The sequence below is a fragment of the Sabethes cyaneus genome, chromosome 2 (assembly GCF_943734655.1).
Source record: "Sabethes cyaneus chromosome 2, idSabCyanKW18_F2, whole genome shotgun sequence".
NCBI classification, from domain to species: domain Eukaryota; kingdom Metazoa; phylum Arthropoda; class Insecta; order Diptera; family Culicidae; genus Sabethes; species Sabethes cyaneus.
Window position 1 is genome coordinate 216,905,213 of NC_071354.1, and position 23,361 is coordinate 216,928,573.

General features: G+C 39.8%; 3 protein-coding genes across 3 annotated transcripts; 1 reads left to right on the forward strand and 2 right to left on the reverse strand.

Moving 5' to 3' along the window:
- Positions 1–1,009: 1,009 nt before the first annotated feature.
- Positions 1,010–2,356, reverse strand: LOC128733419 (uncharacterized protein DDB_G0287625-like). Its single transcript, XM_053826990.1, has 3 exons — positions 2,317–2,356; positions 1,675–2,251; positions 1,010–1,616 (listed from the first exon to the last, which is right to left on the reverse strand). The coding sequence occupies exons 1-3, from the start codon at positions 2,354–2,356 to the stop codon at positions 1,010–1,012; spliced, it is 1,224 nt and encodes a 407-aa protein (XP_053682965.1).
- A 3,084-nt stretch (positions 2,357–5,440) lies between these two features.
- LOC128737475 (diacylglycerol kinase epsilon) lies at positions 5,441–7,518 on the forward strand. The gene is made up of 4 exons (XM_053832117.1): positions 5,441–6,249; positions 6,306–6,850; positions 6,912–7,077; positions 7,141–7,518. Exons 1-4 carry the CDS (start codon positions 5,619–5,621, stop codon positions 7,422–7,424), a joined length of 1,626 nt encoding a protein of 541 aa, XP_053688092.1. The 5' UTR covers positions 5,441–5,618; the 3' UTR covers positions 7,425–7,518.
- A 1,643-nt stretch (positions 7,519–9,161) lies between these two features.
- Positions 9,162–21,564, reverse strand: LOC128734950 (NAD kinase 2, mitochondrial). The gene is made up of 4 exons (XM_053829367.1): positions 20,924–21,564; positions 19,105–19,805; positions 18,647–19,046; positions 9,162–9,471 (listed from the first exon to the last, which is right to left on the reverse strand). Exons 1-4 carry the CDS (start codon positions 20,958–20,960, stop codon positions 9,368–9,370), a joined length of 1,242 nt encoding a protein of 413 aa, XP_053685342.1. The 5' UTR covers positions 20,961–21,564; the 3' UTR covers positions 9,162–9,367.
- Positions 21,565–23,361: the final 1,797 nt, after the last annotated feature.

A 23,361-nucleotide genomic window follows, 5' to 3' on the forward strand; every position in this document is an offset into this window, starting at 1 on the left:
AACAGGCAATGTGGATTCCCCGGAACTCCTGTACCAGATACCGTGGATTTTACTCTGTCTAGAAATGTGTTTAGTAATAAAATCCGAGGCTTAAATTAGTTATTAAGTCTAGTATTAAGTAAACAATCTGTACCGCGTAGTCGAAGATGGTGAATAAATAAATAAATAGACGACATTGATCAGCGTCATGTCGCACCCAAATCCTTGAAATTATCCAGTAGTAAATGCCAGACCACGAGCTTCTTTGTCATTTTTGAAGCGATCTACCGGGAGTCGGTCCTCTCCGGATCTCTTCGAGCTTGTGAGCCAGGATACTGCAGGCACTTCTAGGTTAACATCCATACCGTGTACTTCTGTTATATCGCATTTGAGATGTTCTTCGAATAACGAAATACAACCGGGCACTTGGTTGAGCAATCGTCAAGACATTAAGAGCCACCCCTGACATGGAAACAGACGGTTAATGCTGACAAGACCGAATAACCGGCTGGCAATGATTTGTAAATGCTGCAGCATCTCTTAAAGTACGAGCACCACCATATTACGAAACTTTATAATAGTGGAGGAGACTTGATGATGAAACACATCAGATTGGAGGGAATGTATGGAGTTACCACATTGCTAACCCCGCGAAACGCAGTAGATTGCGGTGGCTTGGATATATCGCAAAGTTGTTGCACGATGATAGTTTTAAAATCTTCTTTTCAATAACCCTTTTTGAGAAAACAATTTTAAAACTAACCTTTATACTTTTTAGTTAAATTTATTGAACCATTTACATACAAACATGTGTATGCTTAGTTTAATACCAAATCTACGAAATCAATAACCGCTAATGTCGCTTTAACACAGGTCTAATATAAGCCTAAAAATACTCCATAACATTCTCACGTGTAATGCCGTTGTGGATTTCTCTCTGAAGGATGTCAACAACTAGATGTAACTAACAAAACTGCAGCAGCAGCGGAAAAAGCTAAACATGAAAAAATACCGCACCGCGTAACGTAACTTAACTAAAACGCATATTCATACTCAAATCGGTTGTAACCGGTTTGACACGTTCGTTGGTGATACCCGGACCGTCGGCACTAACGACCCCGGACGACCTATAAAACATCGTCTTACCTTGCAGAGTGTGTATCTCCTTCTGCACCTTCATGTCATACTTGGGACCAAAGTTCTGCTGAACCGTCGAGATGTGATTTAGTAGTGTTTGCGCAGCGAATGGCATCAACTCGTTTTGAGACATATTTTGCGGATTTACTGACGGCATCATTGCAGCCGATTGTTGCTGTTGTTGGGTACGCATGACATTGCGAATTACATCTGTGAAAGTGTCTCGTTCCTGTACCGTTGAAACCTGTCCGATTCGGTTAAGCATATCGGCGAATGTCACCAGCTGTGGCTGACCAAGCGAAGGGATTGCTTGCGGTTGGCCTAGGCCACCGACGGACAGCAGAGAAGAAGGCGGCGTAATGAACGTGCGCAGATCTCTGACTTGATTGTCGTTTCCGTTAGCCATCGTTGGTGCATTGCCGCGATTCTCTATCTTGTCCACATTAGGATTGAAGCTTGGAATCATATACGGATTCTTTCCGTACTGGTTTCGATTACGACTGAAAAATAAGATACAATTAGAATTGCACTATACAAATTTGCTTTCAAACCCCGTACTTGTTCCAATTCTTTCTGTTGTTATTATGATGGCCATTTCTGTTTTTATTCCTGTTAAAATTATTATTAAACCGTTGATTGTTCAACCTCTGGTTGATCCGGTTACGAGCGTCAGCATTCGGAAATTGAGCATTTTCGCCGAAAGAGGCAATCAATTGCTCGGTATTACGATCAAAAATAGCTTTTAACGGAGGTATACCTGACGGCTTATTCCAGACTTGATTTTGTCTCAATAAGCGCCACTGTTGCGACGGCATATGCTTAATGCCTCGTTTAAATTCCTCGGTAACAAATGTACGCTGCTCCGAATCGGTGTCCAATTGTACTGTCATCTCAGCATCTCCTCCATTTGTGTCTTCCGTTGCGTCTTCTTTCATTTCGACTGCTGGGGATGATTCTTGAGTCTGGGGACTTAGCGTAACATCCATTCCAGTCCGGTCCTCGAAAAAACGGTCATCTTCGTTCTCATCTTCTTCCTCTTCGGAACGAAGTTGTCTCTTGAAACTACTAGCTGATGCTGATGCATTCGGCTGTGGACGAATGCTAGCGACAATACCTTTTTCCGCAATATAGTCGTCTGCAAATGGAGGACAAGAACAAATTACAAGCAAAATATCTATTGATTCCCCTAAATATACGTACCGAGGGAGCAATTAAGAACATGTTGCAATTTGGAACTCATTTTTGCATCGATAATTTCGACAGGTTTACAAATTTGCGTAAAGAACAAAACGTGTCCCGCCCTGAATCACTGAAAGTTTAGCACAAAGTGAAGGGAAAGGAAAGGATAAAGGAAGCGAGGCGCCAATATTCCAGTGATGCCTTATATTTTGATAAACAGCTAAACAATCATTAGTTGTTACTCGAAAAACGAATTAGACGACGATATTCGCGCGAACCTCTTGCTCACATCGGTATCAAATTTATTAAAACTATATTTTTATGAAACATTAAGTATAAGCTTAATATTTTGTTTAAAAATTTCCAAAATTCCATGTAAGACTTCTGTTTCGTAAAAATCTTCAAATTTGGTGTCCCTGCAGCATTCAAAAATATTTACTAGGGATGCCAGACATTTGAAAAAAACATTTGAAACTGCTCGAAAACTATAATATCCAGGGGTGACATTGCGATTCTCGTTTCGAGTGATTTTGGTTCATTCATCTTAATCTCGCGGGATGTGTAAAAACCTGAGAGAGAGTCGCGGATAGGAAAAAATCCAATGTCAAATGCAGCCAGTTCGAACTGTCAACTGCAGCCAGTCGTTATTATTCGTCAGGATTGGAAAAGTATTGGTGACTCATGCAAGTTTTCGGCTGGTAGTTCTTTAGGAAAACTTGACAAAAGTTGAAGTTCCGATTTATTGCATGTTTCATACAGTATTTTTGCAAAAGCTGATGTACCCATAGACCAATTAGCAGCAAAAATGTCACTCCAAGACACGCACTTATCACCCTTATCACCACATCCAATGTAGTTTTCACGAATGCGCTTGAACAGTAAGCCAGAAAATGAATACAAACATAGTAGGAAAAATAAAAACGGTCAAAGCATGAGAAAAAAAAGACCGTCTTCGCGACTCTCTCTCAGGTAAAAACCTATAAGCCGCCATATTGGAAGTAAGTGGTAATGTTCCCGTTACGTGGCGCTCGTATCGCTGAGAGGAACTTTGGTTACTTGGATTGGATTTGACTGCTCATAAAACATTACAACAAACCGCGTCGCTACCGTAACTGTAGTAAATCAAATTTAAAAAAAAAACACCGTCAGTTTACTTTTCTGTTGTATATTTGGTTATCAAGTGGATATTAAGCGATAGCTAAATGGATAATGTAAAAACTGCCGCGAATTCTGTTATCAATGACTAGCGCGCAACTACCGAACCACAGTGCCGCAGTATTTCTTCGGTTAAAACCACTTTTGATACTTAATAATAGCAATAAAGCATCGCATCGATAGCTCTGGATAGCTCTCTAGAGCGAGTGATGTGTTACGTGCGCGTTTCAGGAACACTCTTGAATCCTTTTGGATCGCGTAGCGTTGCGGCAAGAGGATGGACTGTTTTGTATGTTACTCAATAACGCTATTGAAGGTGTGATCCGGCAAGTGGGCATCGAAACGAGAGGAACGATCTCCAGCAAGAGTAGCCAAATCCTAACCTTCGTAGGCGACCTCGACATCATCACTAGAAACCTTTGGACGCCGGATGCAATCTACGCCAGTCTAAAACCGAAGGCTATGTCCTAGGATCGGGTTACAAATCAAGTAAGAACGATAGCATCTCCAACTCCAACTTAACCGTCGGGTGCTGTATTTCAACGGCATCATCAGGGACTGTGCATTTGAACATCACGATTAGGAAAACTGCTACGAATGAAAAGCAAAAAGCATTGTTATTAGCTAAGAATATAAAATAATTCTTTTGACCTACCTTGCGCCAAACGCTTTTCACCATGTTCAAATAAATACCATGTAAAATACATGCATGTTGTTTTTCAATAAACAACCACAGTCGTTGCTAGAGTAACTGACATTGGAGTTGCCAGTTGTTCAAATATATACAACATCGCAAAAAAATAAATTGAATATGGCAACATGGACGAAGCGCAACTGGTGCACCCTGAGATAGATGTCGCTAGTGTTTTGTTCAAAATCTTACACACCCAAGGGGTCGGACACTCGGCACAGCCGTTTTTATGTTAGGCGACTTGAAACGAACCGAACTGTGCCGGTGCTGTACCGAAAGTGCCGAACTGCAAGATTTGTTAAATTTGTTAAAATCTGATAGACCTGGCAACCGTGCGAGATGATTTTGACAACTGACCGTGCTCCCATTTCATATGTAAAATTGAACCGGAGGTATGTAAAGCCCTATAAATGTTATTTTTATAAGGCTTTAGAGGTGTGCCGTTTGATATTTCTGCAGTGCCGGGGCACTATGTGCTGAGTGTCCGACCCCTTGTACACACCATTTAATTGAAATTTTATATGAACATAATTGTCTGTTCTCTGTGCTAAAATCGAACTAAAACTAACAAAATTTAACAATTTATACATCCGACTCGGTTGTCAAGCCCGCTCTATGTTAGCTACGTTTTTTTTGTAGAATTAACAAAAGGGCGAGTGTTGCAAATGTAAACAAAACGAGTGAGAGATTATTTTTGCTGGGCCAGCATAGGAAAATCAACTCTCACTCGGTTTGTTTACGCTTGCGACATTCGCCCTTTTGTTAGTTCTATCTTTAATTTTGAAAAATTCCCATCAAGATTCCCATCCCATCATAGACGGAGGCGCGATATACCTTTGTTTAATATTCTTTGACGAAGCACACGCTCGGTTTTGTTGCAACCCTTGTAAACCGAAGGCCAGATTCAAAATAATAAACAAAAAATCAAGCCGATGCATTTTTTGCGCATCAGCTGTTGCTACCAGGGTTGCCACCTATACCAGTACCAGCTACCAGGATGATTCTTTATTTTACAGCTATTTGGGGTATTGCGGATGGGATGAATCACTTTTGCAGGCAGGATTTGTGCACACAGAACAAATATAACTACGTGATTACCTATAGATTTTGGAATATTCAATTTCAAAATAATTCATTCCCTACAACGGATTTTTACATGAATTTTGAGCGGACATAGCGAGGTAACCATTTAGGAAACGGAAGCCATCCCTGGTTGTTATTTACTATGTGCTTAGTGCGCGGCGCGTCTGTAATGTCAACACTCAAAAGTATATTAATTATTAGGAAGCCTTATCATGAAATCTTGGAAATCTCATGTTATTTTAAACAATAGCATCTACAGTCAGTAGTCAGACTGGAGAAGTGAATTTTAATTTTAAATCTGACGTGAAATCTAGTTGTGCTTATAGGGAATCGTGCAGGATTGAAATTAGAATTTCGCTGGAGGTGGTTCAGAAAATTTTCGTTTGCGTGGGTGATGGTCGGCGAGGCAATGGTGGAAAATGCGTTCGGTGTGCTGGTGGTGGCCTTTCTCACCTTAGGAGGATTTTTTTTGTTCATATACACGTTGAAGAAAGATGTTGTGTACATTCCAAACGAAAAGCGACGGCACGCCTGGAAGCCAATTAAGCTGCTAAATCGACCCTGTCATTGTGTGATTTGTGAAATATTGATTTCGTCGAATGGATTTTTCTGTGAAAATTGTGCAGTATGCTCGGACCGTGATTGCGTTCAAAAAGCGGATGTGGAATTTCGCTGCAAGGAACTTCGCTCTCGAACACGGGCCGATGATGCCCGCGAATGTCGACACCTTTGGGTGAAAGGTAACCTTCCGCTCGGATCCGAATGTTGTGTTTGCACAGAGGATGTGGATCAGGGCAATGAGACAGGTCTATTCGGACAACGTTGTGCCTGGTGCCAGAGGGTGGCCCACGATAAGTGCTTCAGCGAGATTTCTGCTAGCCTGTGTGATTTTGGTGAGTTCAAAAGTATGATATTTCCACCGAAGTGTGTTGTGGCTTCCCGTTCGAAGGGAGCCCTCAAGGTTCATTTAACTGGCATTTATCCCCCGGCATGGAAGGATCAATGGAAGCCGTTGATAGTTGTTGGTAGGTGATGAAATAATGTTTTATTATTCAGTAAAATTAATGTTTAATTATTGCAGCGAATTCCAAGTCTGGTAGCAGTGGCGCTTCGGAAATAGTTCCATTGCTGAGAGGAATGTTACATCCATTGCAGGTAATGGAGCTAGAGTCTCACGGGCCGAATGAAGCACTGCAGTGGGCTTTGTACGCAGCGCCAGCGACGTCGAGAATATTGGTTGCCGGAGGAGATGGAACCGTCGGCTGGGTGTTGAATACAATACTACAAATGAATGTTGAACCTCAACCGGAGGTGGCTATACTTCCGCTCGGTACAGGCAACGATCTTTCCCGGGTTTTAGGATGGGGCTCCGAGGGGCCTGATGAATTTGATCCGGTTGAGTATTTGCGCAAGATTCAGAACGCGCAAGCGGTGAAGCTGGACCGATGGTTAATGGAAATTGTTCCACGCCCTCAGAGTCTATTTCCAGTGCCCAGGCTTTTCTATCGACGAAGTGTTTTCATGTACAATTACTTCAGCGTAGGAGTTGACGCGTTGGTTACGTTGAACTTTCACAAAGCACGCGAAAGTTCTCTTTACTTATTTAGCAGCCGGTTCATCAATAAGGTCAGTGTTTTGGAAAACATTTTGTAGTAATTGGTCTAATTAGCTATACACTATTTTTCAGGCTTTGTATCTTTGCTTTGGCACTCATCAAGTGGTTCAGCAAGAGTGTGTTGATTTGGAAAAGAAAGTCGAACTCTATTTGGACGACCTGAAAATTGATCTTCCCGAGCTTCAGTCTATTGTTGTTCTCAATATTGATTCTTGGGGTGCAGGAGTTAATCTTTGGAGTAATTATTCGTGTCTATGTGATGTCATGAACATGATAATTAAATACGTTATGTTGATTTTAGAGATGAGCCGCGATTCTCCTACTCACGGTGGAAGTATGCGGGAGATGCACAGCATTTCGGACGGCATTCTGGAGGTGTTCGGTGTAGTGTCGTCCTTCCATATTGCCCAACTGCAGGTCGGATTGAGCAAGCCAGTTCGCTTGGGACAGGCCCGCAGCGTTCGACTGCGTATCCATGACCGATTGCCGGTCCAAGCAGACGGTGAACCATGGATGCAAATGCCCTGTGATATTAACATCAAACAATGCGGTCAGGTTACGATGCTACGTAATATAAGCCAGTGACCAAACGGTAAGTACTAACGCTAGATAAGCTCTTTGTTATCAATGCCTTTTCTTTCATTGGGCAAAAGTTTGATCCAAAGGCAATTTAAAAAATTTCCAGGAATTTCAATGCTGTATTGAACTAAGATCTGTTATTGCTATTATATGGCAAAGTAGAATAAGTTAAAATACGATATAAATTATCTTCCTATAATGTGAACCTGCAACTCCAAGTATCATCACGTTTAATAATTGACAAAGAAATTGAATTGATTTTTGATATTTTTTTTTCATTTTACACAGCAGTTTGATCAGTATCAAATCGGTGTAGAACAGCAGGAATAAACACTAGATTTGATAGCAGTGCCTATCGTGTGTCCAACATGTCCATAAAGAGACAGGTTAATTGTTTACAAACGTAGTAAAAAGTTGCCTCCAAGTGCGAGTCACATTTTTTTAATGATGCAATCAAATCTAAGTTCAAATTCCTGTCAGTTTTTCTACCGGTTTTCAAACAAACTTTACAGTTATATTTTGTGGTTTATTTTGCATGCATACTCATAGTAATCAATCAAACACGGTATGTGCTATTGGAATGAAAAATTAAAGGGTCACATTTACTATGTGATTTAAATTATTACTGCCCTGGCATAAAAATCCGCGAAATTTTATTGTAATTGTGGATGAAATGGAGGAGTAAGTTGTCATGTTTCATGTCGGACTTTATTTTTTTTAGAATAATCTTAAAAATCAGGAAAAATGAGACGTCTGATAACATTGAATTGAATTTAAACACGAATTGAATATTTGTACGAAATTCTGCCGCCATTTGAATATACCCAATGTAGTGTTTTTCATAACGTAAATTTATATGACCGTCTTTACGATAAGATATAATATTTTGGAGAAGACTTATGCAGAATGTTAAAATGTGCGATTTTTGATAACCTGGTGCTGACCAGTAAAGTTTGTACATATGTTCTCACTAGTCCGTAAAAAAACAATATCTAAAACTTTCTAACTTTAAGTGTATTAAAAAATCCGGAACTTTTGCTCTCTAGTACCAGTTAATTCCATTGAAAATATGCAAGCGAATAAGCTCGAGTCAAGATAGTGAACTTTTCTATCGCCGTTTAATGTGATCTGATTTTTACTGATGTTAAAGAGGATGGGCGATGTACAATATACTCTCTGGAGAAATCTAATTCATCACCGAATAAATAAATATAATAATTAATGTACCATGTTTGCATGTTTTGACATTCGTTGAAGCATCGCACAACGAATCATTCATTTTTGGATCAATTTTGATCTTCGGAACGAGCGTAAAATTATGAACGTAAAAAAAACTTATTTCGCACGGACAGAAATCGCATCGATATTGGTACACCTTGTAGGTTGATCAGATAAATAAAATAAGTTAGAATAACACAATTACGCCAGTGCATTTAGTTTAGAGCATTTGCAGCAGCAACTCAGCGTGTAAGTGATGAAGATTTTTTCTGCTAAATTATTGACAAATTTTAACTGTATTTAAACGTTGTTTGCACTTCCAAATACGACTAATACCAAATAAAGTAAAACTGTATCGTGTATTGAAGTGGTTGGCCATGTTTATTTCTGTAATTATGATGACATTGAGATTCTCTTTAAAATGTTGGCAGGTACTGACAAGTATTTGCGAGGTTTGTGATATAACTTGTAATAAAACTGTAGTGACCACTAAAACATTTTTCAGTTTCATAAATAAATGCATATTTTTTTGTTTGTAAAAACAGCTAACAATAACTTAATTTAATTTAGTACACATTCTTTTTTTTATGTACGAAGCGTCCATTTGTTGCTGAAGCAGCCGTTTTTGTGATTTCTGTGATAATCAAATTGTTCGATGCTAACTTTCCACTTTTTACATATCTACCTATTATAATTTTATATGAAAGAAGCAACCCAATAATCGTCGGTCCTCAGTTCATAACTATCGTCAATAGTGCATCCTCTGGGTGAACCTCTAGCAGAGCCTGTGCTCCATCGTTAAAGTTGTACGCAATACTTCCGTCTATCACTAAGCCTGTTTAGGACAGAGAAATAAAAACTTATAAGATTTCTGTATATTTAGGGAATGAAAAAGCCTTTGCAAATGACAAAAACTTGAACGAAACACATTTGTTCATTTAATTTTTAACTTATTGAATAGAACTGTCTGCCTAGAACTACTTCTAGGACACTACCCTTAATAGAACACGGGGACACATTGGCTTATGTATTATGAAAGTCTTTAAGCGTCTGGCGTACTTTTTAAGAGATTTATCAGGAAAGCTATGGGCCTGGTCCTGGATTAACATTCAATAACCATGGATTTCCAAAGGTATTCGAAAAAAGTTATTTGTTACGTATCGTTCAGATTATTTCGGATTTGTTTGTACCCAGGACAGGACGTGCCAAGTGTCAACCGCGGCGTTGATCCAAAATTGACCCAATTTCTGATTGGCTGAAAGTAACGAGCAACCGTTCACTGGAAAATATAACGCGGAATCGCTTTCAGTGTTGCTGAAACTCATTAGTGGGAATACGTCAATAAGTTATTATTTCCGAATTTTGATTTCTTTTGTATTCTGTAGTTCTATGCTTGGTTCTATATTAGTTTTGTTTGTACACGAATTTTAATATTCAAAATGAAATGCAAAACATGATTTTGGTCGCATTAATTATGGCGTATTCGGGAGCTGTTTTTCGGCAAACGAAGTTATTCTTAAAACAATATGTGCAGGCAACAGTGGTGCAGAGTGTACAAAGAATATTCAATCGGGATGGCGGTCATAATCAAAAGAAGAGAAAGAAGCCAGTTGGCACGTCCTGTCCTAGGTTTGTACCGGCTGTTTATAACGATAAGCATGAACCTTCTAAAACTGTTGTTTTAGTTAGTTAACGCAACCAACTATTAATTATTTACCCGTTATAGAGTACGAGACACGGTCGCGATAATAGTTGTGGTACCAACCAGCAGGAGAAAATCAGATATCATGTCTTCATCGACTTATTTTTCTGGTGACGCGATGTTCCCGTTTAAGGGTTTGCGGTTTCCATCAAAAGTTACAGAGAAGTCACCAGGGGAGTACAAACTATCGAGGTGAGTGTTTTGTGAAATTTTTCTCATCAAACGGGGAATAGAACTGTTTTTGTCGCACAGTTGTCCGGTTCACTGTAGCCTACTTTCTCCAGATGTACGATGGGAATCTCTCCATGCAGTGCATGTAGCTCGAGATTCATGTACGTCTCCGCCGCTCTTTGCTTTCAGTTTGTACTCCACCAAATATCGTCCGCAGTACCTTCCGCTCGAACATGGCAAGGGCGCGTCTGTCCTCCGTAAGCAGCGTCACGGCTTCAAGTCCATGAAGAACTACTGGTCTAATAAGGATTTTGAACATCGTCAGCTTTGTACGGCAGCGTATGCCTTTTGATCGTAACAATTTGCGAAGGGCAAAGTTTGTTTGTTGTACGATATTTCTCGTTAGCTTAGTGGTACTGGGACGAATACAAAGCTGCCGCTAAAGCACAGGGCTGGTCAGCTACTGACTGATTGTACAGAACAGCTTAAGCGATGGACTGAATATTTGGAACAACTCCTCCGAGTTTCAAATGTCAGAGACCAATCAAATGAGGCCAACAGTTCATCGAATTAATCGCGTCAACTCGAAGGCGCCATCGCTGGATGAAATTGAAGCAGCAATCAAGAGTATGAAACCTAATAGAGCGCCGGGGATAGACTGTATTTCAGCCGAGGTGCTCAAACTCACGTTTGTCAGCCCAGATGATGTATTAGCTTTTCAGCAATATATGAAAAACTGCAACTTTTCCGGTGGACTGGACTGGATGCAGGGCATATTGGTCAAGGTTCCTAAAAAATGAGGCCTAACTGAATGCGGTAAGGAATGCGTGGGATGGCCTTGGAATCCTCTAACGATGGAGCAGCTAAATGACCTCGACCTAGCCGACAATATCGTCTTGCTCGCACAACGTCGAAACTATATACAGTGTATGGTATATCTCCGAGTGCACTCAGGCAGCAGGTTCAACAGTCAATGTAGCAAACACTAAATCTATGGTAGTGTGAACCCTGACAATTCCACCAAATTCACAGTAGCGGGACAATAAATTGAGCAGGTAGATGCCTTTCAATATCTTGGTAGCCAGGCAACGCCCGATGGTGGTACCAAGACTGATATAGCCACACAAATCAGGAAGGCCAGAACTGTCTTTGCAGGTGTGCGAAACATTTGGCGCTCAAACCAGATCACTCTACGTACGAAAACCCGAATTTTCAACTCAAACGTTAAATCCGTACTGCTGTATGCCTGCGATACGTGGTGCGTCTTAGCGGAGACGGCGCAGAAACTGCCGGCATTTATTAATCGATGCCTGCAGCCATTCGGTGCCATACTATTCGTACCTGGTGGACTGAAAGCTGGATATCCAATTAGGAACTTCATCGTCAATGGCATCAACGGCAGATAGAACAAGAAGTGGAAGTGGATCGGACACGCCTTAATGGAAGGAGCGAACGAGATCTGCAGAGAAGCACCCGACTGGAATCCGCAAGGGTAGCGTACATCCGGGCTGTAGACAAGAACCTGTCCTGCCGACAGGTAAAAGCCATGGCAGGTAAAACCGTCAGCAGTGGAGATCTCTGATTTCATCCCTTTGTTCTGCTGAACCAGCGGACTTGGGCACATAAGTAAAGTAGGCCCGATTTCCCGCTTGAATACGCCGCTGGATCTCCTTACTAGTGTTGTTGTCCGCGCAAGAACGCATCTATATTGTTTCTTCCTTTCATGTATTTGATCTTCGGTGCATTTTTAGCTCAATCCTCCTAGAATCCGGTTTCAATCCGGCGTAGGTTGCCTCTGCCGTCGCAAAGTTCTTGGCTGTGCGATCAATGTCGTCGGCAAAGCCTTGCAGTTGGCTACCCTTGGTGAAAATCGTTTCGCCGAACTGCTTCCACCTGTTGCGCTCGTTGGTGATGAATCTCTTCCTCGTCAGGTTTTGGTGTGTAACGCTTACGAGATTGGTTCATCTTCTCGTAAAATTTGCGCGGAATAGTTATTCTAATTCTTCACGTTCTCTGTCCTCCTTCTGGCTCAGGATCGTGGTCCATTGGTTCCTTGATTGTTGATATTTAGCCAAGTTCTTGTGGTAATGCTGAGATTATTGATCCAAGCTCTCTTTTTTTCTCTCCAGCTCCACTGCTTTTTGGCATTCTCCGTCAAACCAAGTATTTCGTGTACCTACTCTGGTGCTCTTTATCTAGTACCAGACTAGCAGTCTCACAAATGACCACTCCTCGGAAGAAGGGAGTACTTCATCAAGTATTCGCGCGTAGTTCTCGGCAGATTGCGCGTTGTATAGCTGCCTAATGTTCAGCCGAAGAGATCGGCCGAAGAGGCTGATAAAATATTTGGGTAGGCAGCGTTAGGGTTGGAGCGTTAGGCATGGAAAACGAAAAAGAGAAATTGGACTATTTCATACCTGGCGGTCCTCCAGATACATATTTTTCCATGAAAATCAACACTCGAGTTTCTTTTGAGTGTACTTTCATGATAAAATAGTCATTTACTTGATCACATCGTTTTTACGATGTTGCCCGTTAGAGGGTTAATGTTCGTAACCCGTAGGAAATGTATTTTCCAAAAATTGGCCATCTATGAGAACGTGGTCAACTTTGTTCATTGTACACTGTTCAGGTGATCTCCTGCTGACGTTGTGGATGTCTTTGTGTGGGAAAAAGATGCTTTGGGTCCTCGGGAAGTCGCGAAGTTACTACATCGTTGGTCGTTATCGTTTATGTCGGTATGCAGACAATGGGGTTCCATCATTGGTCTATATCAACCTGGACGTTCATTGATGTCTCGTAGCAAACAGCTGCCGGTTTCTACAGCCGCGCGTAGAATACTTCCTTTTCATAGTCGAAATGCAACGATATGCAGTTTCAAGTATCGAATTTTCATTCGTCATTCTTGTTGCGATGCCTTGATCGATGCCATTCAGAAATTTTTGTATGCAGAGAGAGTTATTTTTACGGAATATGTAAAATTTTCAAATTTATTTCCCATTTTTCGGTCACTTGACTTTTTTACCATCTTGGTCTAACAAATCCAAGCCACCAATAAACGATAAACCCAACGCCGCACAGAAGCTTATGTGGGCACAAAATGCAAAATGCACAAAAGACGCTACGAGGCTGTGCGTTCGCGAGTGTGTAGGTAGCAGAATGTCTGCACACAGCAACGGCAGCTGTTTGTGGTCAGGGATGGCCAGCACCTCAACTTGCAGCGGGTGCGAAGAGTGATTCACACAGTTCTCTCAGCGAATAGCAAGGATGCAGAGGTATAATCATTAGTTCACTGGCTCCTAGATGCAGTGTAAGTGGCAATGGAACTGACGACAGCGTCTTTTCTTCTCCGAAACACCGCACAAAGCGGACATGAAAACAACTACACTGCCACTGTGAAGGCCCCAAGTGTGGCTTCACTGTGAGATACAAGTGTGACTTGGCTGTGCGATCCTTACTGTGAATTCACACTTCATAGAAATGTATAGTTCACCAGCGCGCTGCAGCGGTAAAGATACTGAGAAGTCACTTGGAAGCAGTTTATTGGGGAGTTCGCTTTGTGTTGTTTCCATTTCGATGAGCTACACAGAAATTGAAATGCTTCTATGATGCATGTTAATGAATGATTTTTTCGCGTGGAGCTGGCGGTAATAAGATATTTCGAAGATATTTCGAAGGTATTTCATATTTTTATTGCCGTAGGACTACGTCTTACCGCAGATTACCAAAAACTTACTTGCACCGGACAAATAGCTCTAAGCGGACTTTTTAAAGATAAAATAGTTGCAATCGTTGATTAATAATATTTAGTCTATTTCCAACGCATTTACATTCAATTTTTTCATTTCAAAAAAGGGACTCGATTTTAGCACGGTTTCGATTTTGGCAACATAGGCGATACGCCGTTGTTGCCTAATTCGAAATCCTACTGTATTACAAATCACACCTGGTTGTTCGCGCTCTTAGAATACCCAATTTTCGAATAGGTTCTATTGTTGCCATCAACGTAAAAACCGCGTGCGTTATTCCAAACTACCATATAAGGAAACAAACTCTCGCTTCTTTATTTTTGTTTACAGGACTTAACTAAAAATCAGGCTAGCAGTTTTGCTCTATTTCATTATCGCTAAGAACTTTAGTCACTATGAAAATTTATTGGAATTGTAATTTATATAATTGTCCCGATATTGGTGTTTATGACATATACGAAATAATTTTTGATTTGATTTTTAACGGCTAAACATTTAATTATGAATAAAATACACCAATGTTGCATGTTGTAGTATAATCGACACATTTAGTTAATAATCGAGTCCGACGTGATTTTGTACAGCTATTTTCGCGGTATTAGCAAGTAGGCTATCTAAAAACTGACATGTAGCCAGTGTTACCAGGTCGATTGCCCATTTTCCCGCTGCCCAGAGATTGATTTCCCGCTGAAATCCCGCTGTCTAGAGTTTATTTCCCGCTAGAAATCCCGCTGAATCAAAGGTCATATTATTCTTTCGTTTCTGGTGCAGAATAAAAATTAAAAAATATTTATTTCAGTAAGGCTTGCATTTGAAATGAAGACGATCTGCTGAAATTGAGAGGTTGCAATTAAATGAACATTATGCAAATTTGCTGCATTCATGTTGACGAAGTTTTTGGCTTCAGGAAACAGAAAAAGAAATATTTTGTTATCCCTCATATAATGACAGTTTACTACGAAATTTCGCAAGCATTTTAAGATTAAGGAGTCTAAGAACACATGCAAAAATTTCGAAAGAAGCTTTTAGCACAAATTCTATGATAAAAATCATGCAAAATTTTAGCAACGCTGGCAAATGGTCATGGTTTTTGGTGACAAAGGAAAATATGTCTCAATCTTTATAAGCACCCAAAAATCAAAAATATCTGCAAATCGCATTGGCTCTTTGTTCTCACTGATATTTTGTTTTAGCAAAAATGCACCGATTTGTTTTGGTTTTGTTATCATACAAATGCTGCGGTATATAGCAAACTACGATGCATATAGTATAGATACATAAGTGCTGTTTGGTGTCCAATTCATGAATCAGTTGGATTTTGCCTTTGGCAACGAATTAATTTGTGGAAAAATTCTTCTTCCGCTAAATCTAGCGGGAAAACCGCTGATCTGGCATCGCTGCATGTAGCATGTAACTTGTTTTTATAATTTTCCCAACATTAATGTTGCCCGATGTTTCCAAGAAACTTTGGCCACACCCCACAAATATTAGGATGGCAACAGAAGTAATATTGATCAAAAATGAACAAGTCGCACCTTAATTAACATTGACATTATTCTAACAGTAGGCGAGAGTAGTCAACAGTGAGTCAACGGGGATAGCTAAGTCATAAAACAAGATCCATCATATTTACATGGAAAGTGAAGTTTGTGAACCTACATCGTATAATGCAGTTTGAGAAAAAAATGTTGATTTTTAAATATATTTTTCAACAAAAATCAATTTCAGGGGGTCAACATAAATTTATTTGCAATCATTTTTAAGTGATGTTCAACAACAAATACATATTAAATTAAAACTAAAATTACTGCCCGGCATCACATAGTAATAATAGTTAATATTAAAAAAAATATTGTCCGCTAGTTCACTATTTTTCATAAAACATTCCTATTAGCAACGGTGACACACAGAGACGCGGGGGACACTTAGACATAGCTTTCACCATGCATATTTTTTTGATTTTTTTTTGTGTTCAATTGCATTAATCCATAGGGATAACCTGTAAATAAATGTGTTAGCTAACACTCCATTAGTCGCGCAGCTAAGCACAATGTAATTTCTTTTTTCTTGTTCATTCAGGTATATGCTTCAACTAATGATTGTGGGATATTAATTTATCAAACATAAGGTGTTTGTCACAAGACAAGTCAATTGCATACGTTGTGTAATTTCTGAGAAAAAGGTACATAAAGTTTGAAATTCGTGGTTTTCCAGGAGCGGCGTTTTATTCGGCGAGGTTGTTTTACGCCGCACTGGAATGCTTATGTGTATGACTTTGTGTATGATTTTTTTCAAATAAGACCATTGCAAATAATTTCAAAAGTTTTTGAGTTCTACAGCCTGAAAAACTCGAAAAATGAGTGTATGAGTTGAGTTAATGCTTTTAGCACGAAACAGAAATAGAAATTCGAACAACGGTAAAAATGCCTAAGATCAATATTTTTTTTTGCTCGAATAAATTTTTCGGCCGATTTTCTGAAACTCCGTTGTTCGAATTTCCATTTTTGTTTCATGCTAGAAGCATTAACTCAACTCGTACACTTATTTTTCGAGTTTTTCAGGCTGTAGAGCCCACAGACAATTGATTTTATGAAAAAAAATTAACTCATACCCTACAAATTATTTTTTGCCCCACGATTTTTCAAGCCAATTTCCAAAGGGGGGGGGGGGGGGGGGGCCAAAAACTTTTAAAATTATCTGCAATGGCCTAACTTTTAAACGAAACCTCGGACCGCAAAACAATTCAATAGTGATCTGCAAGGCAGTAACACCTTTCAATCAAGCTTAACGGCGATCAAATTGGTTAAGCCATATCCGAGAAACAGATAACTAAAGTCAAGCGTCACACACACACACACACACACACACACACACACACACACACACACACACACACACACACACACACACACACACACACACACACACACACACACACACACACACACACACACACACACACACACACACACACACACACATACACACACACACACACACACACACACACACACACACACACACACACACACACATACACACACACACACACACATACACACACACACACACATACACACACACACACACATACACACACACACACACACATACACACACACACACACACATACACACACACACACACACATACACACACACACATTTTTAGTCGTTTATGTCCCCTTAAACAACACATTCGACTAAAGTTTGAGACTCTCACCCTCGCTCTATTCGCTCTAAGTCTATATTTTTGGCCTAATATTAAGAAAATAGGATATTTTCAGTTATCTTAAACTTCGCATATGCAGTATGCTGCAACTGCAACCAAAATCCTGACAATGCTGAAGCCCTAAAATATTAGTTGGTACTTGTCACCATAAATTGCAAAATATAATTACTGTTTATTTCAAGGATTATTTGTTTCGAATTGATAGATATCTTATACAAAATTTATACTATTTTATTCACACTCACATTTGCTGCATCGAACGGAAAAATATGCTAGGGGTATTCACGTAGCGCTTGTAATGTTGCGTATACTATGTATTGCGTATTTAAACTGCCGCTATTTACATAACAGTTTCATCTCCATAGAAACTGGGACTGTTATGCGAATAGCGGTAGTATATACACGAAATACATCATCTATGCAACATAGCAAGCGCTACGCGAATACTACTGCTATGTTTTCTATTCTGTGCCGTCTTGCATTTGTGTGATATCTACGCAGCTTTGGCTGTGCCAGCGCACCTTCTCCTGTGCGAACTAGCGAAACACGATGGAAAAGAGGAGACTAACAAGTGTGAGTGTGAAGAAACAACACACTCACCTTTGAGTACGCTGCACCGACGCTGTGTGGTTCAATATTTCACTTCTCTGACCAACTGTGATTCACACAGGAAAGAGCGGGTGTAGTTCACCCGCGTGTAGAAACACAGTGAACGTGCCATCCCTGTTTGTGGTTTGCGTCAATGGTGTATGCGTTGGATGCTATACTTTTCATACTCGCTCGCATGAGACTAGGCAATTGTTTGCTTCTCGCTCGATTTGCAACATTGCTACTGACCCTTTTATAGTGCAAACGATGCTTATTTGCAACTGGTACAACAGCGTGCACTAAAGAATGAGACAAATGCTAATAATCGGCTGATTCACTGGTTATGCCAATATTTATTGGTCACTTGGGTGGTGACGGTTTTAGTTTACTAAAAACAACAATGACTTGAGGCCTTGTATCAAATACTTTGCATGTTGAAGCAACCGTAAAACGCCTAGAAACGCCCAAATTAATAGCAGGTACAACTGTTCTCAGATCGATTACGTTCTGACACATAGTCTTTAACCGACTTTCACTATTGCGTGGATTAAATAAGATTTATACTTACTTGCATCAATACATCTGGACTTCACCGTAATCTGTTTTGCGAAACCCCTCGATTCGAGTCCCTTCGGGTTGGGCCACACTCCGACGCAGATTTGCTCTCGAATCGAATAGCACAGCCGGGGATCGTCAGTTAGGAAGACCAAATTTCGATTGTACTCGTCGGAAACCATTTCTGGATCAATACCGTTTAGAGCGTCCGAATTGGAGCACTGCTTGATGATTTCGATCAGATCCCGCACATTGCTGGTCGACAGTCGATTCATACTGGTGAGCCACGATGTCGATCCCGTTCCAGTACTGACGCACAAGCCCGAGCTTTTGGTTTTCGTGATCACGTCGGAATTGTCAATTCGCAGATGCAGGTGGGAAACACGAGCCGAAAGCATTTCTCCAATGAATACCTAGAAAGTTATCTAACTTTAAACATTTCAAGTGAAACGAAAATATTCAAATTGTTACCTCATTTAATGCTAAGTGTGGGAGAATACGGTTACTACTTTTGTACTCAGATTCTTCAAATGGGAAAATATCTTCATGATCGACCGGCGATACGTTATATTCATGCAAGTCGATTGGCATTGGTCGTTCAGTGGTATTATTACCAATTAACGTTATCCTTATCCGTGATCGCTGCATCCAATTGAAGTTTCCCTCTAATATACGTGTGACTGCTTCGTTTACATTTGTCGAGTAATATTTAGGCAGCATCAATCGTCCTTCAGATCGTCGAGGGTCCGAGTTAAACCCTACTACCGGAACCTTTTTGTCCTTATCTAGAATGAAATGACTTGCACGTCCCGCCGCAAGTAGGAAAGTTCCGTCACCTCCAATGGGAACTAACATATCAGCCCACCTCAGGACATCTTTGTTGATAGTCAGACGGTTGACTATCTTCACTTCTACGCCTTTGTTTCGGAAAGACTGAACAACATCCTCTTCCACATCCTTATGCAGATGATGGTAATATTTCATAGCATCATAGTCAGAACCACGACCACGGATTTTGAGCTCCAGTTTCTCATCGCTAAGAGCTTGATCACGTGTCTTTTCGAACTCCAATCGGGTAAGTTTCGATACTACCAACACTCGTCGCAGCTTCGCTTCCGGGTTCGTACCGAACGGGCGCGACATTATAATACTTTGGAGTACATTGCTACAGCCTGCAATTTCAGATGGAAGGAAATTGTGTAAAACAAACAAGTCCTTTTGATTTAGTTCGTTTTAAATAGTATAAAATGTGTAATTTATGCAGATCTTCACTCAAAATGATAATTGACTTAGAAACGCAAACTTTTCATTATAATCCCAATCGAATGAAGTGAATGTTAAAAAACAAGCTTCAGACGTAAATACGGAACCTGCAAGAATGATAAGGCTTCTTAGTCACTGCGCAGCAGCAGGTAAAACGCATATACGCATTATTCCAAGCAAATGACACTAAAAGCAAGGAAAGTAAAGCGCAATAAACTTTGAATGGCAAGCCCCCAGTAGAGCGTAAACCTACGACAATATGAATAATGATAAACCATTCGTTTCATTGCCAAAAATGTGCTAAAAAATTTCCACCGGAAAGTAGGACCCTGCGAGAGAGAGATAAGAATGTCGTACAACCGTGGCGTCGGCTCATCACGTGTTTTTGAGTTCACCAGCAAAATGACCTAGGCAACTGGCACGTTCGAACCGGATTCCATGATAAATATGATTTCTAATACATTTAGTAAAACGAATAATTTTTCGAAACCATGCTTTCCAAGGCAAAGACAGCATAGCTTATGTTTATTTTAACAATAAATTACACAGGAAACCCACATGTTTGAAAACATATGGGTTGCCTTAACAATGTAGTTTAACGAAAACAGTAATTATCTATTGTTAATTGTTACATTCATATGCCACTATATGGCTTCTCACTAAATCAATAAAAAAAATAGTCGAGTCATTCATAGTCGTCATAAAATACACGTAAACGCCAATACGTGCAGTGAATTGATTTTGTCAATTGAAAGTACTACAACTGCTTAATTTATAAACAAAATGTTCTAAAAATCGAGTATTTTTTTGCTTTTAGCTCACACCGAAAGATTAACAGTAACTATCCTAGGAGTATGTGTGCAGATAGCTACTAGGTATACATCGCAACGTTTTTTTTTTTTTCGAAAAATAAAAGAAGCCAGCTTCTATTTTTAGTAACTAGTAGGATGTCAAGCAGTATTGCTGTTATGGTTCGTAAGGCAATACTTATCAGTCCTTAGTTTTACCTGCCAGAAATTTAACCTACCTGCAACAGTTCGTCCGAGATGAATTGCCTGGAACATCGGAGATCTCCGTTCATAAAAGTATGACTTTTAGGACAGTATAGATAACGATAAACTGGCGCCGCACTAAGAGGATAGCGTGAATGAAAGCAGTTTTCTCTCAGATTGCTGGTGCTTTTCTCTGCGTCGTGTCGTGGCGGTACTTTGCGGGATTCGATTCGAGTGATAAGGGCTGTGGTGAGCGACGTTCGCAGGCCAAAGATTAGATTACATTCTCCAACGGGCAGTGGATCTTTGCACAGCACAAGTGGAAATCGGAATGAGACTGATAACTGATAATAGCTGTAAAAACGCGAGATGCGAACCGCACTTAATGACGATCTCAACAAGACTAATTCAGCAGCTGTTGCCTGGCACTATGCTTTCATTTCTTATCAGTCCTTAATGTTTTCTTTATTGATTACAGTGACGAAACTTTTATTCTCTCTTTTAACGCATGTACACAAATCAGTAGCCGGCTTTCGGGGATGTTACTGGTTACCATTGCCAATAATAATCAAAATAAATGCTTTGAGGAAGCTGATTTTGTGTCAAGAGTGCTCAGAAAAGAGAAATAGAATTTCCAATTTAAAAACTGTCCTGCACTGATAAGATCATCACACAAAACTTCGTAAAATAAAAATACCAAAAATACCGATCCACCTCATCCACGGGCAAATCGCAAATCTCACAAGCACAACACAAACCAATGTGGTTCAGAGATGCCAGATTTTGCTAAAAATATGCTATCTTCAACTACTCGAAATCCGGAACAAAACTGCTCGAAGCCCGAATAAAAAGATCGCCTTTCGGAAATAATTCACATTTTAGAAATCTAACAGCGAATTTATAAATTAACCTGGCTCAAGCGGCTCAGGCACGGGGTAAATCAGTATAATCACAGACAAACAGACGAGACACTCGCGTTAATTCCATCGTCCAATAGGCGTTTTTGACAAGCTATCGCCCGCTTAGAGGCGCTGCATAAAAAAAGTGATGAAAAGTAAAATCGCTGTCAAACTCCATACATTTTTGAAAAAAGCTGAAATAAAATGCAGTTTTTGATTAACCCTTTCAATTGTCAGGATTTTAGATAGCGAAATATTGGAAGAAATTTGTTTATTTACGTTAAGGCAAGTGAAAATATTCGAATTAATTAACTTTATGGCAGAAAAATGTTAATGTTTGATTTTGTACCGCATGAAACAAAAGTACATAAAGTCAGCTGTAAAGTTTACATATCCTGGATAGAGAATCACCAATTATTTCCAGTCTTCAGTGTTTTCCAATGTGTTTTCAAATTTTTTTTCGTGATTAGCATAATCTGCACCAAGAACCAAACATATAACCTATCAGTTCGTAAAAATAAATACACTTGCGAAGCTCTAATAATCTCCCGAAACAGAAACAATATATATCAAGTGAAAGGTAATACTTTTTCGTACCTTTATTATCCATTTTCATCATTCCCACTGTTGGTAATTCAATAAAATATTACATTTAAAGTCGAGTTCCATATAGGTACCAGCAAGCATTTTGGGAATTGCACTTTTTTGTAGTTCCAATAATCACAACCAGGTAGCGAACGGTTGCTATTAGTTTTGCTCGAACTCGCCTATAAAAAACCACTCATTTTTCAAAAAAGCATGTTTCGCAACATGACCACACCGCGGCGCGCGAATGTTGTTTCGAGTTTTCAGTATAAAACCATACAAATGTAAAAACCCTACAGCATAAAACCCTGCAAACGCAAGCTACTCCGTAACATGCATGACAGAGGGTGCTAGTGTGCAAGCAAAATGTGTAGGACGATGGTTTTTAAAGAATTTTCTTCTATGTGTCATGTCAGTTCGTCAGTGGTTTAACCACAGACAAACAGACATAACACTCGTTTTCCATTCATCGTACCGATTAAACCGTCATTTCAAATTTGGGCTTAGTTGGGAATGTCTCCGTTTTGCTCAAAGTGGCGCTTTTTGACGAAAGAAGTGGAATTCCCTATAAAAAATACTTGCTACTTCAAGGGACAGCCATATTGCGATTTGATATTTGGGAATGTCGATCATAGATGGTGCTAGTGTTCAGGCTAAATGCGAGGTACGATAATTTTTGTTGATTTTTCTTCCAAGAGTTATGTCTGTTTGTCTGTGGTTTAACTGTCATTGGAATTATTTTGCAGAAGTCTAAGAATTCGTGCAATCAGCAATATTGTGAGTAAGAAATTATCCACCGCGCAACTCAAAAATGAAATACTCTTTCATAATTGGGTCCTAAAGCCCTATGTCGTTTTTAGCTTGAAACGATGAGGTTAGGGTTAGGAACACATATTTTAAAATTTAATTTTATATTTTTAGGCTATTGCCGTTAAAAACCTTTTTTTTAATTTTGTGAAATTTTTAACAAAAAATAAACATTTGGGCAA